We start from the raw sequence: 16,686 nt of genomic DNA on the forward strand, positions 1-16,686 counted from the left end.
TCGCCACCACGTCCAGCTAATTTTTTGTATCTTTAGTAGAGACGGGGGGTTTCACCATGTTGGTCAGGCTGGTCTTGAACTCCTGAGCTTGTGATCCGCCCGCCTCGGCCTCCCAAAGCGCCGGGATTACAGGCGTGAGCCACCACGCCAGGCCTAATTTTTGTATTTTTAGTAGAGACGGGGTTTCGCCATGTTGGCCAAGCTGGTCTCGAACTCCTGACCTCAGGTGATCCACCCGCCCCGGCCACCCAATGTGCTGGGATTACAGGCGCGAGCCACCATGCCCGGCCGATTTCCTCATTCATTAATTCACATATCTCGTCTATTAAATGTGTAATACATTGACAATAATCTATTTCACTGCTGCCTTCTAAATTTTCCTTCTGAGCTCACCTTTATTTCGTACCAAGGGCTTGAGAATTAGATTCGGTTCAAATGGTTTTCAAGTTCTAGGTAAAGTTCTTCATCTGCGAACATTAAAATTGTTAAGCAACAATAAAAGCGACTCTCAGATTGATTTTTTTCACTAATACCAATTTTTCTTAATTTGTTTGTGACGTGCGCTGTATGTAAAAAGTGACGACACTCCTTTCCGTGTGTTTTCAAACACCAAGCAAGTCTGCTGCGCTCCAGGGAGTTTCGCCCTTTGCCAGGTCGCTCTGTTCCCACTCGCCCCCTCTGAGAGCCTCCATTTCTCAAGGCAATCCCTGTGACACAAACTTTTTACTTTACCAAGATATAAAAGAACCTTGCTTGTTTATTTTAGGCGTCACTCTTCCCTATGCTTGTCCCTCACGGTTGAGCGGCGCTGACCTGATGACACCTGCTCACTGCGTTTTCGTTAAACTCAGCATTTTCAGGTAGCCAAGACAGGCGATTCTCCTGGCTGGATGGGACCTTACTGTAACTGCACGACTCCGCACAAGTCGCTTTGAAAATCAATCTGCAGACGTTTGCTTGTTCTCCAGACAGAAACTCTGACCCCACACTCACCCTTCCCACCCCAATTCTCGCTCGAAGATTGAAGAGCCCGGGAACTGTCTCCCTAACGCTAGCCAGAACAGGCCCAAGAGGGGAACTGGACCTTGCGCGCCTAGGACTCCGGCGCCGCCACGTCCGTCGGCGTGCGTGACGCCAGCGCGCCTGCGCGCACGGAGACCCGCCCCATACATCCGGGGCCTGGGCGGCAGCAGGGCCGCCGCGCGGAGGTCACGTGGCTCCTTCCTTTCCGTCTCTGGCCGGCTGGGCGCGGGCGACTGCTGGCGAGGCGCGTGGAACCTTACGCTGGTTCCCCTTCGTCTCCTCTCCCGGCCCGGGCCACTAGGGAGTTCCCTGACGCCGGGTGAGCTGAGCCTGCCGCCAAGATGCCGGCCTATTTTCAGAGGCCGGAAAATGCCCTCAAACGCGCCAACGGTGAGTAACTGATCGGGGCGCGCCGGGCTGGGGCGGCCCGAGGCCTCCGAGGTCGAGAGCGCGGGCCTGCTTCCCACTGCTCCGCCGCCTGGTCCGCGCGGGGAGAGGAGACCAATGCGGCCTGCCCGCCGCTGTCCCAGCCGGTGGTTGGGCATGGGTTTTCTTCTCACTCTATCGACTGGGGTCTGGGAGGCGCGGAGCCCGGAACCGTCGCCCCAGCGGCCCTTCCTTCCCCCTGCCGCCTCCGGTGGGTCGCGGGGACCGCAGCCCGGGAGACAGCCCCTACCCGGGTTGGAGCTCCCTCCTCGTTGCCTGCGTCCGCTGGCTCTCCAGGTCCCTGGGGCTTTGGTCTGCTTAGGGCCCGCGCCCCCGGCCGCCATCTGGGAGTGCCGGGGAGTAAGAAACATGGCTCCCTCCCGGGGACAATGCACGCGAAAGCCTCGGCTCCACCTCCTGCCCGGGCCCGGGAGCCCTACGGACCCACCCCCGGCCCTCCCGCAGCCACCCCCGCTCTCCGAGCCGCGCTCAGTGCTTTGCTGGGTCAGGGTCCACTTACCCTTTACCCAGCTGCTTTATAGCCACTTAGGGGCCTCTGACCCATTTAACCTGATTCCTGTTTTTTTGTTTTGTTTTGTTTTGTTTTTGTTTTTTCCTTTTTCCTGGCATTGATTAGAAGCAGTCCGAAAGCCTGTTTCGAATCACTGGAAGTTGGAATAGTTAATGTAAAGGGACTTCAGGTCTCCTCTTAAAGATAACGAAACAGGCCTAGAGAGAGGTTTCCCCAAGGTCACTCCGGGAGTTGTTGAGCCAAGAGACTTAAAACCAACGTCTCTTGACATCCAGATCAGTCCTTTTTTCTCTTTTTTTCTGCCACAGTGCTGCTGTCTGCGATTTCTATTTCCATATGTGTACTTCAGCCATTGGCGCTTGAGGGAAAAACTTGTGTGCCCCGATCTCTCCAAGGCATTTATTACATTGGCGTTCTGGGGATGCACACGTTCTTCCTAGGCTCTGGGCTTAAGAAACTTTGTTTAGGGTGTTTTTTTTTTTTTTCTTCCTCTAACTGGACAATTTTTCTAATCGTTAGGGCATGGATAGCTCTTATTTTCATCCTTCCTTCACCGAAATAGAAGTTTCGGGTTTTACCCATGTTGTAGATGCATATACCTTGTGAGTTACAGTTTTATGTTTGGAGAGCTTATTTTGTTAGCTTCTTTGAAAATTCATCTTGTGAAAACGGCAGTTTGAGTCAGCACATAAACTGATAATGTGTCAGGACCAGAGATATGTTGGTCATATACTTTTTAAAGTAAAAGTAACACTTTGTCGGGGAGGGGACTGGTCTGTGGAATAGGATAATTCCACATTGTGTGGAATGGAATAATTGTTTTAAAAACCTATTCAAACTACAACATAGGTGTGATCAATAATTCATTCTAATGATAACCAGTGATCTAATGGTTAGAGCAGACAAGCGGTTTTAGGATGTTTATTAATACATCGGAAAGAAGAGATTGAAATGGAACTTTGTCACTATAAAGCAAACTGTAGCAAAGTTTATGACTTTTCGTCGTTTTGAAACTTAGAATTTGTAGTATACAAAATGATTTGCATGAAATTACTACTCTGCATGGCTGTTGTCGATGTTTTACAATCATTTGCATGCTTTGCCCAACAGGTATTTTTTTTTCCCCGTGCTAGTAGGCCAAAGCACTATAATGGTCTACATATTACATATTTGGTGTGTTCGGGCCTTGTTTCCTGTATGGCTTCTCTTTTTGGAATCTTCATAAGAACTTGATATAGAAAGGATATGTAATGTGCATCAAACATTTTTTTCCTGTTTCTAAATTGACACAGGCTTGATTCATGAAGGGCAGGTTAAGGAAAGGATCTGAAATTAAAGTAGGCAAGATGAGGGACACTGGGGGGGGAAACTTGAATTTTGTTTGTGTAGCTTTTTAAAAAAGACTGTGGGGACGCCTTGCTTGCAGCCCTTTGAAGCTGTTGGATGGGGATGCATGCGTTACCTTCAGAGTAGAAACTCATACCTTTGATCTTGAGGGATCTCTTCTCAAAGTGAGCAGATGGTGGATGGTCCAGGGCACTGCTTCCAAAACATAAGTGAAGGATCAAAGGGCATTCCCCTAATTGGAAATAATCTCATTTTATCTAAATGTTTTATATGTAATATTTGTGATCCCAACAATATTTAGACCTAATCTATTGCATTATCTTAATGAAATGTAAATAAATTTAAGTAGAATAGTCGTTCAGGTCACCCTAAGCATATATATGAGCACTTTTTGGGGGAAAAATTATAGTAATTCAGGAAGGTGAGAACTTGGACCAGCAGTTACAGGCAAGAATTTCATATCCTGTAATCATTTGGAGAAGGCCCCTTTTTTGTATTATATCGTTAGTAGTACCATACTAACTGCTGCTGACCTTATTATAGTTTATGTTCTACAACCAGTGCCTTTAAAAAATAAAGCTGTTATTAAGGCCACAAATTGAGTAACGTAGCATATCTATTTGGTCTGTTGCACAAATAAACTAGTAAACATCAAGGGCTGATGTAAACTTCTTTATACATTCAGTAATGAATTTGAAAGGTATGCTCCGAATGCTCACCCATCCAGTAAGGTTTATAATTCTAGATTTTAACTTTTATTTCTATAATATTAATCTGGAAGTCAATATTTAAGTATTGAAATAGAACCTTTAGTTTATGATAGTTCTTTCCAGCCTCAAAAGCTTCCCCTGGCCACCATTAAATAATTCAGAGGAGGCTGGGTGTGGTGGCTTATGCTTGTAATCCCAGCACTTTGGGAGGCTGAGGCAGGTGGATCACGAGGTCAGGAGATCAAGACCATCCTCACTAACACGGTGAAACCGTCTCTACTAAAAATACAGAAAAATTAGCCTGACGTGGTGGCGGGCACCTGTAGTCCCAGCTACTCAGGAAGCTGAGGCAGGAGAATGGCGTAAACCCAGGAGGCGGAGCTTGCAGTGAGCTGAGATTGCGCCACTGCACTCCAGTCTGGGTGACAGAGCGAGACTCCATCTTAAAAAAAAAATAATAATAATTCAGAGGAACTAAATTCTTGTATATAAATTAGGACAAAGGCAGAAGACTCATTGTCATGGATTATGAAAAATCTGTTCTCATTCCAACTATTTATTTATTTATTTGAGACAGAATCTAGCTCTGTTGGCCAGGCTGGAGTGCAGTGGCACTATTTCGGCTCACTGCACCCTCCGCCTCCTGGGCTCAAGCGATTCTCCTGCTTCAGCCTCCCAAGTAGCTGGGATTACAGGCGTGTCCCACCATGCCCAGCTAATTTTTTAATTTTTTTTCAGTAGAGACATGTTTCCCAGGCTGATCTTGAACCCTTGGCCTCAAGTGATCTGCTTGCCTCGGCCTCCCAAAGTGCTGGGATTACAGGCGTGAGCCACCGCGCCTGGCTAAGGAATCAAGTTTTAATTGGCTGTTCAGGAAGTGAAAAATGGTTTCAGTTTCATCTCTAAACAAGCCCTTTTTAGATTAGGAGTTGGATACAATAGGTCATTTTAGTGCTGCTGCTGTGATTTTCTTAAAGTATAAATTCGATTAAACGCATTTACTCCCAAGTTTTTTGCTGATAAGAGACTGTTTTTGTTAGTTATGAAGAACGCCTAATGTACTGTTACATTTTCTTTTTTTTCTTTTTTTTTTTTGAGACAGAATCGCTCCCTCTATTGCCCAGGCTGGACCAGTGCAGTGATGCAATCTTGGCTCACTGCAACCTCTGCCTCCTGGGTTTAAGTGATTCTAAAGTCTCATCCTCCCGAGTATTTGGGATTACAGGCGTGCACCACCATGCCTGCCTAATTTTTGTGTTTTTAGTGGAGACAAGGTTTCACCATGTTGCCCAGGCTGATCTGGAACTCCTGACTGCAAGTGATGCCTTGGCCTCCCAGAGGGCTGGGATTACAGGTGTGAACCAAGGCACCTGGCTGTACTGTTACATTTTAGAAAATAAGCTTGCATGCACTATAGAAGACCAGGAGAAGACTGAAAGTTTTTTCCCTTCCACCCCCACCCCTGACAACAAGGAAAGGCTTATTTCAACAAAGTATCTAGTTATATATTACATCTTTGTTTCATTTATTAAGTTTTCTTTTTGATAGTAAGATTGACTCAGTGAAAGATGGACTTTTTCATGCAGTGGTGAAGGGTTTTGTCATTATTTGCATGTGAAAAATGTGATTTCATATAAGGTATTGTGCAAAGATTTATTCCAGTATGTTTTGTGATTTATCCTGTTGCAAACTTTTTTTTTTTCTTGAGACTTGTTGCACAGGCTGGAGTGCAGTGGTGCTATCTCGGCTCACTGCAACCTCCACCTCCTGGATTCAAGTAATTGTCTTGCCTCAGCCTCCCAAATAGCTAGGATTACGGGCGTGCATCACCATGGCCCAACTAATTTTTTGTATTTTTAGTAGAGACGAGGTTTCACCGTGTTAGCCAGGATGGTCTCGATCTCCTGACCTCGTGATCTGCCTGCCTCCCAAAGTGCTGGGATTACAGGCGTGAGCTACTGTGCCTGGCCATTATCAGGTAGCTCTTAAAAGAAAAAGTATTGGCTGGGTGCGGTGGCTCACGCCTGTAACCCCAGCACTTGGGGAGGCCGAGGTGGGCAGATCACAAGGTCAGGAAATCGAGACCATCCTGGCTAACATGGTGAAACCCCGTCTCTACTAAAAATACAAAAAAAAAAAAAAAAAAAAAGCCAGACGTGGTGGCAAGCACCTGTAGTCCCAGCTACTCAGGAGGCTGAGGCAGGAGAATGGCATGAACCCGGGAGGCGGAGCTTGCAGTGAGCTGAGATTGCGCCACTGCACTCCAGCCTGGGTGACAGAGCGAGACTGTCCAAAAAAAAAAAAAAAGTCTTATTCCAAGGAAAATAAACGATATTTTTAAAAAGGAGATATATATATATATACGTATATATATATACGTATATACGTATATATATATACGTATATATATACGTATATATATATACGTATATATATATACGTATATATATATAGTGTTTTAAGCCCCTTTTTTTTTAGTGTAGTGTTTTAGTTCCCCCAAATTGTTTTTTAAATGTTCATTGGGAAGTTTGTGTGTGTGAAATTTGCAGTTAATGCATGTTAAGATGAATTTAACCAGTTGACTTAGGTTAAATAACCTCTTTCTCCCCTAGTGTATTAAGTGTACAAAAGAAAATAAAAGATGAAGAAATATAAGATAAATTTTAACCTGAGTCAGAAATAATGTAATGGTAGAGGTACTGCTTTTGACTGTATTTCAAAACAAACAATATACATAAAACTTAAAATTGGAACTGGATTTTGAAATGTTACCACATAGAATGCCTTCGGGCTCAGGGGATAATAAATTCAAAAGAATATAAGTTGGCTGGGCATGGTGATTCACGCCTGTAATCCCAGCACTTTGGGAGGCCAAAGCGGGTGGATCACGAGGTCAGGAGTTTGAGACCAGCCTGGCCAAGATGGTGATACCCTGTCTCTACTAAACATACAAAAATTAGCTGGGCCCTTTGGCGGGTGCCTGTAATCCCAGCTACTCAGGAGGCTGAGGCAGAATTGATTGCGGTGAGCTGAGATCACGCCAATGTACTCCAGCCTGGGCGACACAGCGAGACTCCGTCTCAAAAAAAAAAAAAAGAAAAAGAAAAAAATAGTATGTTATTTTGCCTTGTATTCTATTTTTTTTCCTTTTTTTTTTTTTGAGTTGAGTTTCGTTCTTGTTGCCCAGGCTGGAGTGCAGTGGCGCCATCTCAGCTCATCGCAACCTCCGCCTCCCAGGTTCATGCGATTCCCCTGCCTCAGCCTCCACAAGCATGCACCACTATGCCCTGCTAATTTTGTATTTTTAGTAGAGACTTGGTTTCTCCATTTTGGTTAGGCTGGTCTTGAACTCCCAACCTCAAGTGATTGCCCTCCTCGTCCTCCCAAAGTGTTGGGATTACAGGCATAAGCCACCGCTCCCGGCACCATTTTTCTATTTTTTTATTAAAAACAAACAAACAATTTTTTAAAGAAGTTTGAGATTTCCAGAGTGTTGCAGAGTGCATAGTTTCATTGACACCACACCCACTTTCTCCCATGTTGATTTTTATTTGTAACAACTAATGAACCAATACTGACACATTATTTATTTTATTTTATTTTTTTTGAGACATGGAATTTCGCTCGTGTCGCCCAGGCTGGTGTGCAATGGTGCGATCTCGGCTCACTGCAACCTCCGCCTCCTGGGGTCAAGTGATTCTCCTGCCTCAGCCTCCTCAGTAGCTGGGACTACAGGCACATACCACCACGCCCGGCTAATTTTTGTATTTTTGGTAGAGTTGGGTTTCACCGTATTGGCCAGGCTGGTCTCCAACTCTAGACCTCAAGTGATTGGCCCACCTCGGCCTCCCAAATTGCTGGGATTACAGGCATGAGCCACTGCACCCGGCCTGGAACTTTTAAATCACAGTGGAATACAGTGAAATTCAGTTTTACTTGTAGATCATATTTCAACACAGTACAGGTCTTTCTATTGTTTTACTTTTGATAATTATGGCATACCTTTAGAAGTCAAAAATAAATATAACTTGGTAAAAAGTTGGTAATGAGTTGGGGAATTGAAACAGCCATTTAAAAAGGTAAAGTTTAGACTGTTGTATAGTGTACATAACTAATGTTAATTTTTCTGAATTTTTCAGAATTTCTTGAGGTTGGCAAAAAGCAGCCTGCTCTGGATGTTCTTTATGATGTTATGAAAAGTAAAAAACATAGAACGTGGCAAAAGATACACGAACCAATTATGTTGAAATACTTGGAACTTTGCGTGGATCTTCGCAAGAGTCACTTGGCAAAGGAGGGATTATACCAGTATAAGAACATTTGTCAACAGGTACAAACAGAACTGGGTTGTATATTTTTAACAAGTGCTTTTAGTAATCTGCCGAAGAACTTACCTTTCGAAGTTTATTGTATTTCTCTTAAAATTTGCCTTTAAAGCATCTTATGGTTCAGTGGAAAAATAAGTTCTGAAGAGTTTTTGTATTTTTGGATTAGGTGAACATAAAATCTCTAGAGGATGTTGTTAGGGCATATTTGAAAATGGCAGAGGAAAAAACTGAAGCTGCTAAAGAAGAATCTCAGCAGATGGTCTTAGATATAGAGGATCTGGATAATATTCAAACTCCTGAGAGGTATGTGGGTTAGACCTCTAATAAATGCTTTGATAGTTAGTGTTTTCCTTTACATGGGTCTTCATTTCCTTTTGAAGTAGATGTTTATCAGAAAAAAATGCAAATCTTCGAAGTTTTAAATGCATAGTAACCAATTAATTTATGTAGGTAATACAAATTCATTGAAGTGGAAAATGACAGCCTTAAGATAGAAGGGCAAATACTAATTTAAATGAACATAATGCAGATTGGGAATTCAGGGAGTAGATAGTGACACCTTTGCAGTGTGTACAAATTGTGGGAAGAATTTGCACTGTTTTCTGATGAACATTGTTTTGGTTTTTAATCACATGGCAAGGTAGGAAACTGTCTAAAATTGTTTTGAACATTTTTTTCTTTGTAGTGTTCTCCTAAGTGCTGTAAGTGGTGAAGACACTCAGGATCGTACTGACAGATTACTTTTAACTCCATGGGTTAAATTCCTGTGGGAGTCTTACAGGCAGTGTTTGGACCTTCTTAGAAACAATTCTAGAGTAGAGCGCCTGTACCATGATATCGCCCAGCAAGGTAAGATGAGAAGATCAAATCTGAGTGAAGTGCTTTGAAATTGACTGAGGAGTAAATTTTCTGAAAAGTGCTTAAAATGAACTAGTTTTTATCCTTATTGAAATGTTGGCATTCACATGAGTATTAAATGACTGCGGCCGGATGTGGTGGCTCACACCTGTAATCCCAGCACTTTGGGAGGTCAAGGTGGGTGGATCACTTGAGGTCAGGAGTTCAAGAGCGGCCTGGCCAACATGGTGAAACCCCTTCTCTACTAAAAATACAAAAAATTTAGCCGGGCATGGTGGTGTACGCCTGTAATCCCAACTACTCAGGAGGCTGAGGTGGGAGGATCGCTTGAACCTGGGAGGCGGAGGTTGCAGTGAGCCAGGATGGCACTGCTGCACTCCAGCCTTGGTAACAGCAAGACTCCGTCTCAAAAAAAAAAACAACAAAACCAAAATGACTGAGTAAGGAGTTTGTTTTACTCTTTAAAGGAGTTTTGTGTGAGTTGTATTTTACTGATATCTGAAAGATCTTTTTTTTTCTTTTTACACAAACATCAGTAACAATGAAAGACATTTTAAAGTCATTTTGGAGTTCTCTGTGTAACTGAAAAAATAAAATTTTCCATTTTTTTTAGTAAACTTGAGTTCTCTACTTTTTAAATTTTATTTTATTTTTATTTTTTTAAAAAGAGCTGGGACCTTGCATTGTTGCTCAGGCTGGTCTCAGACTTCTGGACTCAAGTGATCCTCTTGCTTCGGCCTCCGAAAGTGCTGGGATTACAGCTCTGCCCAGCCTGAATTTTCACTTTCATACAAATAAATTTGGACTTTTTGATAGTTGTTGATACAAATATTAACTTGAAGTTAAACTGCATCTCTGTTTTAGGCCTGTTAAAATAGACATACTATTTTTAAGGGGAAAGGAAATCTAAAAAATAATCTAATACTGCATATGTGACAGTAAAAAAATTAAGGTGTCCATTTAAATGACAGAACAAGTAGTTCATCTGTAATCAGTTGAAATTAGGTTACTATAAGCCCTCAATTTGTATTATGTAGTTTTAATTAGTACAGAACCTTGTTTCTTACTGTGTAAGTTAGATATCAAAGTTCATTATATTTTAGACTAGATTTTTTTACTCTTAGGATTTAAAGTGGTGGGTCTTTGACAGGTGACTCCTAGATCTAAATTCTGGTTTCCCACTTGTAAACTCTGCCAGCACCACATTTTAGTTCTAGGCAAGGACCAGTGATTATGTCTTTGGTTTTGTTAGGATTCACTCAAAAAGGTAGTCTGGATGAAATAAGTTGATTCTCATTGCATCACAAAGACTAATGATGAGTTTGGTGAATCCTGTTAAAATAACTGATCTTAATGTGTGAAATAAAACCTATTCAAATATGTAAGTAGATAGTGGAAGGTACCTAATATATTTTACAATTATGCTTATAGCTTTCAAATTCTGCCTCCAATACACGCGTAAGGCTGAATTCCGTAAACTGTGTGACAATTTGAGAATGCACTTATCGCAGATTCAGCGCCACCATAACCAAAGTACGGCAATCAATCTTAATAATCCAGAGAGCCAGTCCATGCATTTGGAAACCAGACTTGTTCAGTTGGACAGTGCTATCAGCATGGAATTGTGGCAGGTATGTTGGAGCTATTAGCTTTTCTTTCTAGAAATAATAGTCTGTGTTACTTTTCTCCCCCCTTAATGAAGAGCTTCATCTTGGTATGCATTGGTTAATTTCAATAAGGTAAGGAATTAAAGTTGCCTAGTAGACTGGGAAAAGTTCTGAACAAGAAATCTCTGAATATTTTGTTTCTAGTTGCCTTCTATGAATTCTGGACCAAACCATATAATCTCTTTCAGACCCAGTTTCTTGACATATAAAACAATACATTGCCAGTGCTGCTTGAAGTGTGGTTTCATGACTGGTGTCATTTGTAAACTGTCTGGTCTGTGGTGAAATAAGTATAGAGTAGAAAAGCATATGCAAAGTTTCTTAGTAGCAATTTTATTGTAAATTTTGTGTGTGTTTACTCTGACAAAAAGTGAGCTTTTTCTGTTTCATTTTTGTGGTAATTTTGTATTTTATATTCTTCGGTAAGAGGTTAGAAATTAAAAAAAAAAGACGAAATCCTTTACTACTGATTGTTGGAGAAGTGCTGCCGTAGATTATTCTAGATTTCTTAGTGGTGCTTTAGCTGCCTGTCTTGCATTGGAGATCTTGGTGGTGGTAGGAAGCTAGTCTTCTCCCTGGCCCTTTTTCTCTAAGAATCCTACAAAGACATTCCATATAATTTTGTAGTCATGTGACCTTGAAGTCTTTTATATATATTTGATTGAAATTATAGAGGAAGAAACTAAAAATTGGGAGTGTTTGAGCCAAGTGAAAGTGTGATTTGATGTTTTGTTCTTGCCCATGTTTCCTTTTCTATAGGGACACCCATCTTAAAATACTATGAGTAGAAGATAAGTAAACATGCTCATTATAGAAAAAAATCCATAAGTTAAAAGAAGAGAAATATCCATTATCTTATCACTCAGGAATAACCTGTTGTATATCCTAGATTTTTTCTTTATATTGCCCCAAGGGATGGGATAATATGCAAATATTTTCTTGAGTCTGCTCTGTCTACTTTCCATTATTTCCTAAAGAACTTCAAAACGTTTAAGGAGTTAGTGTTTTTGTAATTATGGCAGTTTTCTAAAATAGATATTATACATGAGTAAAGAGAACCACACAAAGGTATTTTATTTGCTATTTTTATGTTTTCTGTGTTGTAGGTTTCATAGAACTTTGAATTAGATTTTTTTCATGTTATAGAATGCAATGACTTTAATTTATACTCCTAATTTTAGGAAGCATTCAAAGCTGTAGAAGATATTCATGGGCTATTCTCCTTGTCTAAAAAACCACCTAAACCTCAGTTGATGGCAAATTACTATAACAAAGTCTCAACTGTGTTTTGGAAATCTGGAAATGCTCTTTTTCATGCATCTACACTCCATCGTCTTTACCATCTCTCTAGAGAAATGAGAAAGAATCTTACACAAGATGAGATGCAAAGGTAAGAATGTTATACTTGGATAATGTTGAAATTCTGTAACAAATATCGTCTATTATATGACATGGTATATTCTAGGCCATGGTTTCTCAGCCTCTGCACTACTGACATTTTGGGTTGGATAATTCTTAGTCGTGGGGCTGTCCTGTGTACTGCAGGTTGTTTAGCAGCATCCCCAGCTTCTACGCATTAGATGCCAGTAGCAACCACCCCCAGTTGTGACTATTACAGACGTCTTAAGATATTGCCCTTCTGAACAGTATTCTTGGACTTTAGTAGTTGGTCTTGAACTCCTCACCTCAGGTGATAAGTAACTCCACTAAAAGCCCAATTGAGAAATTTGAATATTAGGAAAAATACATTTAATGGATGAGCTTTCTATCCACATACAGGTATTTAGAGTCTATTCTTAGAACAAATAGAAAATTAAGAAAAATACTTTTTTTTTTTTTTTTTTTTTTTGCAAGACAGAGTCTTGCTTTGTTGCCTTGTTGCCCAGGCTGGAGTGCAGTGGCACGATCTTGGCTCACTGCATCCTCTGCCTGCTGGGTACAAGCGATTCTCCTGACTCAGTTTCTGGAGTAGCTGGGATTACAGGCACCCACCACCATGCCTGGCTAATTTTTGCATTTTTAGTAGAGACGGAGTTTTACCATATTGGCCAGGCTGGTCTCCGCTCCTGACCTCATGATCCACCTGCCCCCGTCTCCCAAAGTGCTGGGATTACAGGTGTGAGCCACCGCACCTGACTTTTTTTTTTTTTTTTTTCTTGAGACAGAGCCTTTGCTCGTATCACCCAGGCTGGAGTGCAATGATGCAATCTCACTCCGCCTCCTGGGTTCAAGTGATTCTCCTGCCTTAGCCTCCTGAGTAGCTAGGATTACAGGTGTGCACCACCATGCCTGGCTAATTTTTTGTATTTTTGGTAGAGATGGGGTTTCACGATGTTGGCCAGGCTGTCCTCGAACTCCTGTCCTCAGGTGATCCTCCTGGTTTGGCCTCCCAAAGTGCTGGGATTACAGGTGTGAACCACCACGCCCGGAAGGGTAAATACTTCTATCAAGTCATTTTTTCCTGATTGCAAAATATTAAGTGTAGAATATTTGGGACATGTGTATTCTCATATAAATACATATGAATGTAAAAGGAAGGGTCTATAACCCAACAACCTATAGACCATTTTTTCCCTGTGCTCCACATGTTCAGAGAAACTTCTCTAGCAATAAACTATAGAAATGAGCCCCGAAGGCGTAGTCTTCCATTTTATTATTTTTAACATTACGTATAACCTGTTTTCTGTCACTTAAAAAAAATACATTTCTGGCCGGGCACAGCAACTCATGCCTGTAATCCCAGCACTTTTGGGAGGCCAAGGTGGGATGGATCACTTAGGGTTAGGAGTTCAAGACCAGCCTGGCCAACATGGCAAAACCCCATCTCTACTAAAAATACAAAAAACAGCTGGGTGTGGTGGCGCATGCCTGTAATCCCAGCTACTCAGGAAGGAGGCTGAGGCCGGAGAATGGCTTGAACCCGGGAGGCGTAGGTTGTGGGGAGCTGAGATTGTGCCACTGCACTCTAGCCTGGATGATAGTGCAAGACTCCATCTCAAAAAAAAAAAAATGCTATTGGACTTAGGCAACACACATACCACCTGTTTTCTTGTATTGGTCGACCAATTATTTTGTTATCCAGTAGAATTACGTACAGCAAATTGTCTTTCTTATGTAAAACTATTTTAGAGCAATTCATGGGACGAATTAAATGAGTCCCACTAGCATATTTTCTTCTTTCTCTCCTTTGTTCTCTATTTCTTTGCTTTCTGATATGGTCCTTCTTTCCTTTCTGATAGGGTCTTGCTTCCTTGCTAAGGATAGAGTGTAGTGGTGTGTTGTAGCTCACTGCATGCATCCTCGAACTCCTGGGCTCAGGCGATTCTTCCACCTCAGCCTTCTGAGTAGCAGAGACTACCAGCGAGCGCCACCACGTCCAGCTAATGTTTAATTTTTTTTGTGGAGACAGGGTCTGATATTGCCCAGGCTGGTCTCCAAGCTTCTAGTCTCAAGTGATCTACCTGCCTCAGGCTCCCAATGTGTTGGGATTTATAGGCCTGAGCCACTACGCCTGGCCACTAGTGTATTTTCTTAGAAACTCTTGAGGATGGTGTCCATTATGGCATCCACTGTCACTTATGTAATTCACATCCTTTTTTTTTTTGAGACGGAATTTCGCTCTTGTTGCCCAAGCTGGAGTGCAATGGCGCGATCTCGGCTCACTGCAACCTCCACCTCCTGGGTTCAAGCGCTTCTCCTGCCTCAGCCTCCCGAGTAGCTGGGATTACAGGCGCGCACCACCACGTCTGGCTAATTTTTTTTGTATTTTTTTTTTTTTTTTTGTATTTTTAGTAGAAACGGGGTTTCACCATGTTAGCCAGGCTGGTCTTGAACTCCTGACCTCAGGTGATCCACCCACCTCGGCCTCCCAAAGTGCTGGGATTACAGGCATAAGCCACTGCGCCTGACCCACATCTGTTTGTTTTAAGGAAAAACATGTTCTTCCAGACACATAGCTTGCCTTCAGAGAGTACTATAATAATAGTGAGCATTAGGCTGTCTAGCTGTTAGTACATTATTTGGTTTAATCTTTACAATAGCCTTATGACTCAGAAAATTAAGTATCTTGCCTAAGGTCACAGTCTTAGAAATGGCGAAGGGGAGATGCTAGCCCTTCGGCTCCAGGGCTCACAGTCTTTGGGGTCCTCCCATGCTCTGAATGCAGCCTGACTTCTTGTCTTTCAGGGATGTGAAAATTTAGCTTCTGGTTCTTGTCTCCCCGTCTCCCTCACTACCATAGTACTGTTCACTTGTGATTCTTCTAATTTTTTTCTCCCTTATTGCCACTTATTTCCTTAGGTTTTTTTTTTTTTTTTTTTTTTGTGAGACGGTCTCAACTCTGCCGCCCAGGCTGGATTCCAGTGGCGTAATCTCGGCTCACTGCACCCTCCGCCTCCTGGGTTCAACTGATTCTCCTGTCTCAGCCTCCTGAGTAGCTGGGATTACAGGTGCCTATCACCATGTCTGGCTAATTTTTGTATTTTTAGTAGAGATGGGGTTTCACCATGTTGTCCAGGCTGGTCTAGAACTCCTGACCTCAGGTGAGCCGTCTGCTTCGGCCTCCCAAAGTGTTGGGATTATAGGCGTGAGCCACTGTGCCCAGCCATTTCCTTAGTTTTTAAACCTGCCTTAATTTTGTAAGGAACTCTGGGATATATGAATATGCCTTTTCTGTCATTTAATCACAGTCTTTTTCTTTCTTTTTTTTTTTTTTTTTTTTGAGACGGAGTATGGCTCTGTCGCCCAGGCTGGAGTGCAGTGGCGCGATCTTGGCTCACTGCAAGCTCTGCCTCCCAGGTTCACGCCATTCTCCTGCCTCAGCCTCCTGAATAGCTGGGATTACAGGCGCCAGCCACCACGCCCGGCTAATTTTTTTGTATTTTTAGTAGAGATGGGGTTTCACCGTGTTAGCCAGGATGGTCTCGATCTCCTGACCTCGTGATCCGCCCCCCTTGGCCTCCCAAAGTGCTGGGATTACAGGCGTGAGCCACCGCGCCCGGCCAATCACAATCTTTTTCTGAAGCTAGAAAACACTGACAGTACTGAGTGGATAGATGAAGTCCTGATTCTCCAAGTATTCGTTTAAACACAGTCCATTTCTCTTACTCCCATGCTTTGATGGAATAATATTTATGAGTATTGTGCACCATGGTGGTGTACACGTTCTGTTACTAGCACGCCTTACCGTAAGATTAAAGAGAAGTGCTTTTCTGCTTGTCAAGTATCATTTACAAACCTAACAGATTTAAAACTTTGTTCTCCATAGAATGTCTACTAGAGTCCTTTTAGCCACTCTTTCCATCCCTATTACTCCTGAGCGTACGGATATTGCTCGACTTCTGGATATGGATGGCATTATAGTTGAAAAACAGCGTCGCCTTGCAACACTACTAGGTCTTCAAGCCCCACCGACACGAATTGGCCTTATTAATGATATGGTTAGTATTAATTTGAGGATTTTTGTAGCTTTGGGCAGAAAACTTTGTGGTCAGGTTTAATAACTCATGATTAAATACTAGGAATTCTGATTCAGTGCCAAGGGTTCTGATGTATGGACAGGGAAGCACTGGTGTGTCAGTCACTGTTCACTTGAGGCAGTTCCGTGCCAGTGGGTGAGCAGGGGTTAAATTGGTGGGAGTTTTGATGTAGCAGGACTTGGGTTGGCTCTGGGGAATACCGTGGGCCAGTCAGTAAGAGAAAAAGTAATGATGGGCAAGAAGGGTCATGGCTTATTTCATGGGCTCTAGGAAAACTAATTAAGCTGTGTGTGGGAAATATGAAGAGGCTAGGTGTGT

General features: G+C 42.5%; 1 protein-coding gene across 1 annotated transcript in view; it reads left to right on the plus strand.

The window, feature by feature from the left end:
* Positions 1-1,123: 1,123 nt before the first annotated feature.
* The window catches only part of EIF3A (eukaryotic translation initiation factor 3 subunit A), a 47,294-nt gene continuing 31,731 nt past the window's right edge, over positions 1,124-16,686 (plus strand). Inside the window, exons 1-7 of the mRNA XM_055247168.2 lie at positions 1,124-1,413; positions 8,178-8,368; positions 8,533-8,669; positions 9,052-9,215; positions 10,656-10,855; positions 12,073-12,281; positions 16,158-16,329. Of these exons, the coding sequence (XP_055103143.1) occupies positions 1,365-1,413; positions 8,178-8,368; positions 8,533-8,669; positions 9,052-9,215; positions 10,656-10,855; positions 12,073-12,281; positions 16,158-16,329 (1,122 nt within the window). The 5' untranslated portion in view covers positions 1,124-1,364. The remainder of the gene's footprint in view (positions 1,414-8,177; positions 8,369-8,532; positions 8,670-9,051; positions 9,216-10,655; positions 10,856-12,072; positions 12,282-16,157; positions 16,330-16,686) is intronic.

Source organism: Symphalangus syndactylus, chromosome 2 (assembly GCF_028878055.3).
Source record: "Symphalangus syndactylus isolate Jambi chromosome 2, NHGRI_mSymSyn1-v2.1_pri, whole genome shotgun sequence".
NCBI lineage: Eukaryota > Metazoa > Chordata > Mammalia > Primates > Hylobatidae > Symphalangus > Symphalangus syndactylus.